The sequence below is a fragment of the Gekko japonicus genome, unplaced genomic scaffold (assembly GCF_001447785.1).
Source record: "Gekko japonicus isolate JY-2015 unplaced genomic scaffold, Gekko_japonicus_V1.1 scaffold71, whole genome shotgun sequence".
Taxonomy (NCBI): Eukaryota; Metazoa; Chordata; class Lepidosauria; order Squamata; family Gekkonidae; genus Gekko; species Gekko japonicus.
The window spans coordinates 1021538-1033211 of NW_015164667.1; the positions used below are offsets into that span (position 1 = coordinate 1021538).

At 42.5% G+C, this 11674-nt stretch overlaps 1 protein-coding gene across 1 annotated transcript in view; it reads right to left on the reverse strand.

Annotated features, from left to right (window-relative positions):
* Positions 1–5458: 5458 nt before the first annotated feature.
* SHC3 (SHC (Src homology 2 domain containing) transforming protein 3) overlaps positions 5459–11674 on the reverse strand; it is an 83764-nt gene continuing 77548 nt past the window's right edge. The window contains exons 10-13 of the mRNA XM_015409103.1: positions 10107–10209; positions 10015–10070; positions 9492–9787; positions 5459–5587 (exon numbers count right to left, since the gene is read on the reverse strand). Coding sequence (XP_015264589.1) covers positions 5459–5587; positions 9492–9787; positions 10015–10070; positions 10107–10209 — 584 coding nt within the window. The remainder of the gene's footprint in view (positions 5588–9491; positions 9788–10014; positions 10071–10106; positions 10210–11674) is intronic.

The window sequence follows — 11674 nt, forward strand, 5'->3', positions numbered from 1 at the left end:
TTTCCATGAAATGAAAAAAGTCTACATTTTCAAAAAAAGTGACATTCCATTTTTCAACTGCGCAGCACCCATGATTAAATGCACAGGTCCTAAAAGAGCTACCTTGTCTGACACTAAAAGAACACTGCTCTGTATTCAGCAGACTGTTAATATGTCAGTTGCAACCCTTGTGTTAGTTGCAACCAGGGCTCTTTTTGTAGAAAAAGCCCAGCAGGAACGCATTAGCATAATAGGTCACACCCAACAGCAAAACTCATTAGCATATTAGGCCACACCCTGACAGCACCGCTCATTAGCACATGAGGCCACACCCCCATGTTACCAGAAGTGTGGTCATCCAGCCACACCCACCTTTCGCTTCTTATTCTGTTTACCTTGTTTGTTGTCAAAACCCAGGGCTTTTTTTGTAGCAGGAACTCCTTTGCATGTTAGGCCACATACCCCTAATGTAGCCAATCCTAATGAGTTTCTGCTATTGGGTGTGGCCTATTATGCTAATGAGTTCCTGCTGGGCGTGGCCAACTCAGGAGCCAGTCAGAACTCCGTTCCTGTGCCTTCCTGCCCAAAAGTAGCCCTGGTTGCAACCCTTGCAGGGTGTGCACTAAACTTCCTGTCCACATCTGCTAAGCCATGGGTAAGGAGGAAAGGGGTGAGCCTGTGCTGATGGATTTTTTCCATTATATAGTAGCTATGAAGTAGTAGGCCATCTTGCAAAGGTGATGAAAAGTCTACAACAATCTTCTCAGATGTAACACTCCTCTACCCTATAGGTTTTCATGGAGAAAGTCTAACAATGGCGGATGGCTAGTAATTGTATGTTCTCCTCTCTTCTTTTTGGCTGCTACTGCTACAGCTTGGTTTAGATTTCTCAGAATTAGAGTGGAACCAAATTTGAAACTGTAATTTCAAATCTGAAGCTTTGCACAATTCGAATTGTTGGTTAAAAAAATTCCTCAAATTTGAGGGGTTTTTTTTGTTTCAAACCTGATTTTCAAACCCGCATTTTCCAGAATTTCAAACCCAAGGTCAGTTGTTTCAAATAATGGGAAATTCATTAACTATTCAGCATTTATTCAGATGGGGTGTGTGTGAAATTTTGGGAAAGTGCTCCCAGTTAGTGATAATCTGATGCTTGAAACTGGATTGACCCCCGAGAGAAGGAGTAGTTGGGGAAAGTGGCTGTATAGATTTACGGAACTACAGACCCAGTTGGATGTAAAGGTTTGAAGTTTATTGTCGGTTAAGATAGATGTTTATTTAGTTGTATACATAAATATTTTCACAAATGTTGTTTTTTTAAAAATAATCTGTACTTGAAATGTCCTTACTAGATACTTTGCCTGCAATTTTCAGATTCCCTAATCCAACCCCATGAGAACTAGAAATATTCTGCAGCCATTTTTATCACTGGTTCTGAAGTTAATCTCTAAAACTGTTATTAATTATTTCAATTTCAGGGTTCGGCTTTCAAGCAATAAGGTAACAATTGTGTCAGGATGCAATTGCAATTACTCCTCTACAACCTGCTTGCAAATCCATCCTCCGATTCCTTTGGCAGATACGCTAATCAGCTAAGGAAAGGCAGTCGAGGAAAAGGGTCATGATGCATTACTAAAAGTGAAGTCTTCAAAGCTTGCATCTGTTGAAGCTGTTAACAGGACAAGTACTATTTCTTCCATGTTCTACCTCCCTCCTTGCATTTCTCGCCCATCTTGCCTCCATGATGTGAAACTTACAGTGGAATAAATAGAGTTGCCAAGGAGTGACCCCATCCAGGTGCTGACCATCTGATTCATGCCAGCACAGCCTGTGGCCATCATCCTACAGTTTCTTCTTCCAGCCCCTGAGTACCCACTTGTCCCCTTTGGGTAAGATTGGGACAGTTGTTAGCAGCTTCCCGCCACACTTCTTGATTAAAAAGCCATGGCCCATTGGTTACCAGCTGCAAACCTTTTCCTGTTTGTCCTTTTGTACCTACTGCAATTTGCTTATGCAAACAGTCTCACAGGCATATCTCTGTACCTGGCCCAATTGCATGCATGCAGCCATAAATGCCATACAGACACAAATGCAAATTAATTCAGCTGAGAAAAATGCTTTCTTCCATCTCCATTGAGCACAGAGGATGGCTCCCTACCTTGACCTGGGTGATTTGGCCATGTATCCACATGCTACTTTTAGACTAAACTATTGTAACACGCTCTACATGGGATGTCCCTTGAAGACGACCCAGAAAGTTCAGCTGGTATGGAATTACTATTGGGAGCTAGGAAGAATTAGCATATTACACCTATTCTGCAATAATTCAATTGTCTTCTGCTTCATTTATGGTTCCAATTCAAATTGCTATTTATTATCTATAAAGTTCATCATGGCCTGGAACCCATATAATCCGCAGGACCACCTCTCCCAGTATGGTCTTCTGTGATGATTTTGCACATCTGAGTTAGGTATTTGATGCCTTGCTAATGGGTAAGATCAGTGACTGCCCATACCTGCCTACTTTCACTTGTGGCTTCCATTTGGTGGAATAGTTTACCTGACAGTGTCAGGAAGGTTCCAACATTAGTCTTATTCCATACAACAGGACATGGGTGAGAAATGATCTGCAGCTCTTTCCTACATCAGTTTAGTCATGAGGCTTCTCTGGTTTCAGTGAGATTTACTCTCGGGTAAGTATGCATGAGACTGCAACTTTAATAGAGCTACAGAAACAGAGATGTGTATCGTCTTAAAGTTTATCGTTAAGGGTTACAAGATAATGTACAGCTGTTCTACATGTTCATCTCCCAACACAGATTTAGCAGCCTGTGTTGTATACTGTGTATACCCATAACACTAGAACAGGAAAGGAAATGATTTTTGTTGTTGTTGCTAATATACATGAACATGGGAAGCTGACACATGTAATGTGTGAGAAGTCTCTTAGCATTAAGTCAAGACAAAAAAATACCTATATCTTGATAATGCACATACCTGAGAGAATCCTGTTTCTTTTTTACTCCATAATAGAATTTACTTGCTGAAATAAAGGAATTTTACTTGCTGAAATAAAGGAAAATCCTGCTTTAAAACGTCTTTTTTAAAGATAGCTCTCTATTTTTTTAAAAAAATCACTTGCTGAAGTGAGTTACAAATGGCCTTGTAGGAGGAGACCAAGGTCCAGTACACTATGTCCCAGCAACTTCCACCCAGGTAACCCTAAAAGTTCACAAGCAAAACCAGAAGTTCATGACCCTCCTCTATTGCATATAGATCTTTCTCCCTGGCATCTTAATACACACAGGTATCATTTAGCTCATATCCACTGATATGTATTTTATCCACTGGTTTATTTTATTGTACTTTGTAGGATTGCCAGTCTCCAGGTGAGGCCCAGAGATCTCCACTTTTACAACTGATCTTCAGACTACAGAGATTGGTTTACTTGGAGAAAATGGCTGCTTTGGGTGGACTCAATGGTATTGTATCATGCTGAGGTCCTTCCCCTCCCCAAACCCTGCCCTCTGCAGGCTCCACCCCCAAAATCTCCAGGTATTTCCCAATACAGAGCACAGGTAAGTAATGTAGGTTGCCTGTCATGAGACCAAGATGAACCCCAGATATGCAACCAGTGCTGCTAAGACTTGCCTTGGACCTGACCCGACAGGAGATAACAGGCATATGGTAACCACTGTTCCCACTAAACTATGTGCATGAGCCAGTTTGGTATAGTGGTTAGGAGTGCGAACACTAATCTGGGAGAGCCAGGTTTGATTCCCCACTTCTCCACATGCAGCTGCTGGTGTGACCTCAGAGTTGTCTCAGGGCTGTTCTCTCAAGGGCAGTTCTTGAGAGAGCTCCCTCAGCCCCACCTACCTCACAGGGTGTCTGTTGTGGGGAGGGGAAGGGGAAGGGATCGTAAGCGGCTCTGAGACTCCCTCGGGTAGTGAAGGACAGGGTATAAATCTAATCTCCTCCTCCTCCTCTTCCGTATTAACACAGGAAGTCCTGCTCAGCAGCAATCTGGAGCTGAGCAGGATCTTGCACTGCCCATTGCCTATTTTAAGATTACAGCAGTTATGTTCTGCTCAGGATGTGGACTGCTCTGCTCAGTGGGGGGGGGGGATTAGAGAGTACATTGATTGGTAACCCATTATTTCCTCATCCTCTGGCAGCTAACAGCATGTCTCTAGAAACTGGCAAGAGGCATAGATTATGCCTGATACTTTCTCCCACTACTATCAGCTGTGTTGGCACCCTTACCGGATTGTATTGGCCCAAGCAGTCCTTTGGGTTACTGGGCCAGTGAACTGGTCCAGCCTTCATGACTTATTCTTGTTTTAAAGCAAGTGGCCATGACCATCCCCTTGCGGGAATAAACTCTGTAAATTAATTATGGGTTTTCTGAAGAAATACTCCCTCCGTTCTGAATTGACAGCTTAAAAAAGGTAATCCAAGTTCTTGTGTTCTAAGAAAGGAGAGTGAATAATTCTGTCTACTCTCTCTCCACAGTATTCATATTCTTATAAACCTCTGTCATGCTACTTATATAAAATGTAAGTGAATACAATTATATTGACTATAGTCTTTGTTTGAAAGCAATGTGCAACTTCCTCAGAAAAAAGGTAATGTTAAAAATGACATGAGCATTTCCCCCCCAAAAAAGTAGCCAGAATTTCCTTCTGCAAGAAGTGAATGAACAAGGAGATGAAGAACCTTAATATCGAACATTGGTTTAATAAATCAAAGCTTATCTGAAGGTATATATTATTAGAAAAACCAATGCATGTACCTCATACACAAAGAGTTCACACCAAGTCAAAGTCAAAGCAAGTTACAAACAATTTGGAGAAGCATTATATGAGAATTTCAGTGGGACATCAGAAAGAGAAAATGCTTTTGTCAGTGAATAATGGTTTCAAAAGTTGCTTCAAGCTAACTTGCCCTGTTGAAAATCTAGCTCATGGATTCATTTCCACTCATCTGGTATTTAATCGTTGAAGGCTGCCTGCTTTCTCCTTTCTTATTGTGCTTATTAGATCATAAAACTACCCTTGAGACACCAAGGTATCCATGTTCTCAAGGAAATTAGATCTTTGATATTTACTCATTAACCTGAACAATCAGAGTTGGATCTTTGCCTCAGTCAGAAAGCACAGAGCAGAATATTTTTGTTCTATACTTACAGCAGACTGATTTAAAAATATAAATATATATTTATATATAATGTGTGTGTTTGGTCAATATTCATATTAAAGAATCAGAACATTTTAAAGAGGGGGGAAGCCTGCCTGCTATTTTACCATGCTTTACCATCCCTAGGGAGCAATAAGAATTTTCTTTTTCTTGGTATTATGTGGAATGGTATTTCATTAACCTACAGAAAACACAACAGGTGAATAATCTTTTAGTATGGAAATCAGTTTATAGCTCTTCTCTGGCGGTAGTCCAGCAGAGATCACCATTGTTCTTCTCATCATTGTTTTCGCTCCACTGGCTGGTGGAGGCAGAGCTCACTCCCAGAAGAGACAATGGGCAAATTGTTTTCAAGGTGATGGTTGATGAGGTGGCCAATACTGTCAAATACACGATCCTTGGTACGAACCTGAAAAGAAGAGCGAGTATGGAGAAAGACTGTTTATATTCACCAGAGATGAGGCTGAAAGGGATACTGTTTCCTGAGCAATCAGCAGTAAACTGGGAAGTGACTTTTTCAAACCTTATTTCAGTAAAGAATTCATAGAGTGGTCTTAGATAAGTGTCTGTTAGCCTCTAGTCCCACCCCACCCACGCTAACATGAGGGGTTATTTTATATATCTAAGCGTGCCCAGATATAATCCAGACAAATTTCCTTAGATCAATCTCAGCATGTCATAGATGTATGGCCTCATCTTCCCTGTTAATGGAAACTGGGCAAAAGACAATTTCTCTTATAGCTTGGTTAATTGTTGTTGTTCAGTCGCACAGTCGAGTCCGACTCTTTGTGACCCCATGGACCAGATCACGCCAGGCCTTCCTGTCTTCCGCTGCCCTTTGAAGTTGGCTCAATTTCATGTTCGTGAGTAAATATTTAGTAAATATTAGTAAATTAGTAAATATTTAGTAAATAGTTAGTAAATATTAGCTTGCAATTCATCTGGAGAGTAAGGAATCACTAGTTTCACTGTCAATATTTGATTCTTTTAAACCTGGATGGGTTCACGTGCTGACAGATAACCTGAACTCACTTGAGTTGGATTGTGACTCTCTTCTGGCCTTAGGGAAGACTGGTGCTTATAGTTTGGTTAATAGACACCTTGTGGCGCAGTCTTCAGGAAGGGAAGTGGAGCGTATGTTCGCCCATGTACTTTGGATATTCATACTTTAATCAATTCCAGTCACCATATTATTTTTATAGTATTACGGTATCATGTTAGATATTTTTTTCTTGTAAGAATGAATTCACTTCCACTTGCTGCCTTACATGGACAATTTACAGGCCAAGAAAGGAGATCTAGAGTTTGTATTTGAGACAGGTCTTAGTAGAAACTATTGAGCTTTTCTTCTTTTTCTGTGTAATTTATTGGGGTCAGAGAAGAAAATTTCTGGATTCTCATGTGAATAAGGAGCCTGTTTGCTTTTCTGTCATTTTTCTGACTCTTTTAGTGGACCTGAATATATTATTAGATGTGTGCAAATATATAGCTGCTGCAATTAAATGTTGTTTATTTTTAATGAATATTGAACAGCAATAACTTTTTTGTTACATTGCAGTCTTTTTTTCTGGTTGAACAGCCTATTGGCTTTAAGACCTAGATAGGATGGGAATTTATATTTCCACTCCATGATTCTACTGATGCTAGGAAAGGGTTCACCCAATAGCACTGCAGAGGATATCTTGGGGGAAAATTGGATTTCAAGGGCACAAACCCTCTGGCACGATTCCAGTTCTCCCCATCCCTGGTGAAGGGAGAGGGAATCCTCCTTCCTTTGTTACCAAAAGGAGGGGCGTCATAGTTTGAAGGGAAAAAAATAGGGCGTCCTGATGGACAGATGGTGGTTAAATATTATTATAAGGGACTGAATGCATTTTTAAAAAATTGTACACCACCTTGGATATTTTTGTAATAGGAAAGCCATCCAAATGTTTTATAATGAGTACTTTGAACCAAGGCAACAATGTTGAGTATCAGTTTCAGATTAGCATCATGTCTTTTGAGCAAACAAATTGTGAGCCATGAACATTAGCTGTATGTTTTAATCCTAAATTACAAATCGTAGTTCTAACACTTGCACACTTTTTGATCCATTAGGCAAAGAGAAAGAAATGTTTGAAATGAAACTGTCTTTCTTTCTTCGTAAAGTATTTGGCCTGTCATAAGCAATGCTCCCTCTAAGCTGGGGAGTCCTGTGAGCAAAAATTCTGCTTTGTGAGCTACTGGCATTAAAGCTGTGAGTGAGCAATTTGGCTGCTGCATAAAGTAGTTTGCTCTGGAACCATCCTTCGTGAGCTAAGACAAAAATGTGTGAGCTGTAGGCTTAAAAACTGTGAGCTAGCTCACACTAACTCAGTTTAGAGGGAACATTGGTCACAAGTAGAAGCAACCACAGGCTAATTCAGTTTAGTGGCAGGCATATTATTATTAAAATGGTCTTTGACTGCCCTCTGGTGTCAAATATATGAGTTGCATCCATTCCCCTCCCAGGGTTGGGTTGGTTGTTACCTAATTTCTGGTCGCAGGCTACTGGCTAGAAACAAAATCTATGGCCCAGTTTTTGAAATCACAACTTCACTTGCAGGGCAGTAGTTTTCCAGTTAAACAGAATGAGGTGAGACGGAGTTTGGCAGATAGTTGAGATACTGTTATGATAAGAGGCAATAGAGACTGCTGGATCTGGGAGGAGGACCCTGGGTTGAATCCCCACTCTGCCACAGAACCTTGCTGGATGTCCTTGGGCCACTCTCAACCTAATTTACCTCATAGAGTTCTTGTGAGGATTAAATGGAGATGAGGAAAACAGTGTGGCACACTGCAATGTTGCAATGCTGGATTCCCATTGAGGAGACAAATGGACTCTAAATTAAATAAATGAATGAATGTTGGGTAAACATCCTCATGGGTGACCCTAAATTGCTATCATTATTACATATATTTCTGTTAAACATACAAAAATGTTTGACATGCATTTGAAAGTGTCCTATAGAAAGCTCAAAAAGTGTGCTTGTCTGTCTGTCTATGCATGCGCACAGGGGCTCCCTCCCTCCGCAAACCTTACCTGTCTGAAGGGCGCAGGGAGAGTGATCTGACATATTGGGTGGCTCTTTAAACATAGGTATGGATCTATCAAGGCCTCACTTTCCTGAAAATGACTCTTCCCAGTCATCTCCACCATGACTGCTTGCTGGGGTTGATTGGAACTGTAGTTTTCCTAGCCTCCCAAAGTGAACTAGAAGGCTGTTGAAAACTGCAACTTACAATCAGCCCCAGCGATCCAATAAGTTCTGGGAATGCACTGGGCAGCTGTCCTTGCGCTGAATGCTACTGAGTGCACAGATGCAAATAAATCTGAAATACTGCAGATTTTAAATTACAAATCATCGGTTTGAGTATATGGCACGCTCCACTTGAGAAACATGGGCCTTGCAAATAAGTCTGCGTGATTTGCAAAGAGCACACCATCATTAAGTGTAGGTTTCTATCATGCAAAGTGTCTTCTTTCTTGAAGACCCTGAACATTCACTAGCTTATTTGATGGCCTTTCGCTGCAGCAAGAATTAACTTTGTTTTCGCACACATACTTGCCATGGGATGGAGCTGGAATAGGGCCTGAATGAACATTGTTTGCAAGAGGCATGTGTTCTTCTTGCTGAACTTCCACAATACAGTCTCACTAGCAAATAAACACATGATTATACAAACGCTGTATATTATCTTCCCTCAAAGGGAAACTAATTCTGGTCCCGTTCACACGAGGGGATTTGGGCCAGTAGCGGGATGGTTCGGGGGCGGAGCAAATGGCCGCGATCACACCACAACATCTGGGAAGCGTGGTGCTTCCGTCCCTGAACTGGCCCATCCACTCGATGATCCGGAGCAAGTAGGAACCACCTACCGAGGTGGTTCATCTCCCTGCTGCACCGCAAACCGGGAGTCTGATCGCCGGCGCAAGGATGCGCCGGCGCGTCCCCGGCTCCGACGCCGACAGAGCGCTCTCGGACATGCGCAGTTCGGCTGGCTCGGCGTGCGATCTGTGTTTTCTCCCTAGCGTCTGATCGTGCCGGGGAGAAAAGGCGGCGCGGCCAGGGGATCCGTGGGATCCCGCCGCGCCGTTTCAACTTTGGCGCGGCTTTTAAAAGCCACGCTTTTTGCCGCTTTTCCCCCTGCCGTGTGGCAGGGGCCTTTGTCTAGATTTACCTGAATACCCCATTACACAGGGAAAGATAACAGTGGAACAGTATGAGGGAAGATATCTGCTTTCCATGCTAACAGACTTTAATTCAATGGCCTTTTTTTGATCCAATACTTACAGTTCCTTCAGGATCCACTAAGAGAAGGTGCTTGGCTTGTCCATTGTGTAGTCCAGTTAGCACATAGGATCCTGGATTGGAGGTGCTTTTCCTAACCAGAAAGTCTCCACATTTCTTTAAGAGCTGCTCTGCTTCTTTCCTGCTCATCTCCCCTTGATACCAGGGCTCTGTGCTCAGTTCTCCTGCTACTGCCAAATGAGCTGCTCTGGACAGAAGAGGACTGGTACATTCCACTGAGGTAGCCTTGTTCAAAATGGGCCCAGGAGGTTGGTTCTTGAGAGCATCTTCAAAAGGGCCTAGTGATAATGTAGATCAAACATACACAGATAGTGAGAAAAGAGCCACATGACATCACTGAGATCAAGTACAGTATCCACTGGGAAAAGTCTTTGCCCCTCCACCCCAAGAAATTAGGAGCCCCCTCCCCATCACTACTGTTCAGTTAATACCTTTACATAACTGAAAATAATAACTGTCATGGGTAGGACTCATACTTCAAACTGACATTTTCAAAAGAACTTACTCATGTCAAAAAGATCTTTTCCTGGACTGCTGTCTTTGGTGCTTCCTGTTGCTCCACTGAATACATTTTCAGCATCTGCCTGAAGCACCTGCAGTATTTCCATGTTTATATGTTGAGTATTCACATAGGTTGCAATCTCTCCTGGCGATGTGATATTAGACTTTCCCTCCGGCACACTGTAGATGTCCAAAGACCCTGTGAACATTAACATACCCTTTCATCCCAGTCTAGTATACAGGAAACCTGAACGCTCCCTAGAAGCTAAAATGACCAGACTGAGGCTATTGTGCCTTGGTCACATTATGAGAAGACAAAGAGTCACTGGAAAAGACAATAGTGCTAGGGAAAGCTGAAGGCAGCAGGGAAAGAAGAAGACCCAACATGAGATGGTTGGGTTCAGTCAAGGACCATGGCCATCCGTTTGCAAGACCTGAGCAAGGCTGTTAACGACACAGCATTTTGGAGACCCAGACCATTAATTTATAGGGTTACCAGAAGCCAGAAGCAACTTGACAGCACTTAACACACACAGCATACAGCAACTGGAGAAAGATAAAGGGGTGCTTCTACACAGAGGTTTTGTTCTGGTTTGGCTTCCAAACTGGAGTGGGTGTTTTGGAGCATCCACACAATGTTGCCTCTAATCATCCACCTACCAAGTTTCTCCCTGCTTTTCTCTGGCCTTTCCCAATCTGGTTCGATAGCATCTTTTTGCAAAGATCACAGTCCAAGTAAGCCTACAGACGATGTGGACAGGACGGTGTGAATTTTTAAGATCCTGCCCATATTGGCACTAATATCTTTGTTTGCTGCAGCCACGATTCCCCCCTCCCCTGTGCCACTAGAGATTTAAAAAATTGATCATTGCTGTATCACTATATAGCAATATATTACTCCCTCATGGATCACTGCCTTGACGTGGCTAAGGAGCTTGCATGGTTCGATGAGGCTGGGGGCTTGCCATGGAGGGCCACCCAGGACGGACAGGCCACAGCAGAGAACTCAGACCAAGTGTGATCCACTAGAGAAGGAAATGGAAACCCACTCCAGTATCTTTGCCAAGAAAACCCCATGAACAGTAACAAAAGGCTACAAGATATGACGCCGGAAGATGAGCCCTTCAGGTTGGAAGGTGTCCCAGTATGCTACTAGGGAAGAGCAGAGGGCAAGTACAAGTAACCCCAGAAAGAGTGAAGCGGCTGGGCCAAAGCTGAAAGGACGCTCAGCTGTGGATGTGTCTGATGGTGAAAGGAAAGTCCGATGCTGCAAAGAACAATACTGCACAGGAACCTGGAATGTAAGATCTATGAATCAAGGTAAGCTTGATGTGGTCAAAAATGAGATGGCAAGACTGAACATCGACATCTTGGGAATCAGTGAACTAAAGTGGACAGGAATGGGCGAATTTAACTCAGAAGACCATTATATCTACTATTGTGGCCAAGAATCCCGTAGAAAAAAAATGGTGTGGCCTTTATAGTCAACAAGAGTAGTAATGGGATACAATCTCAAAAACGACAGAATGATCTCAGTTCGAATCCAAGGCAAACCATTCAACATCACAGTAATTCAAGTCTATGCCCCAACCACTGATACAGAAGAGGCTGAAGTGGATCGGTTCTATGAAGACCTACAACACCTCCAAGAACTAACACCAAAA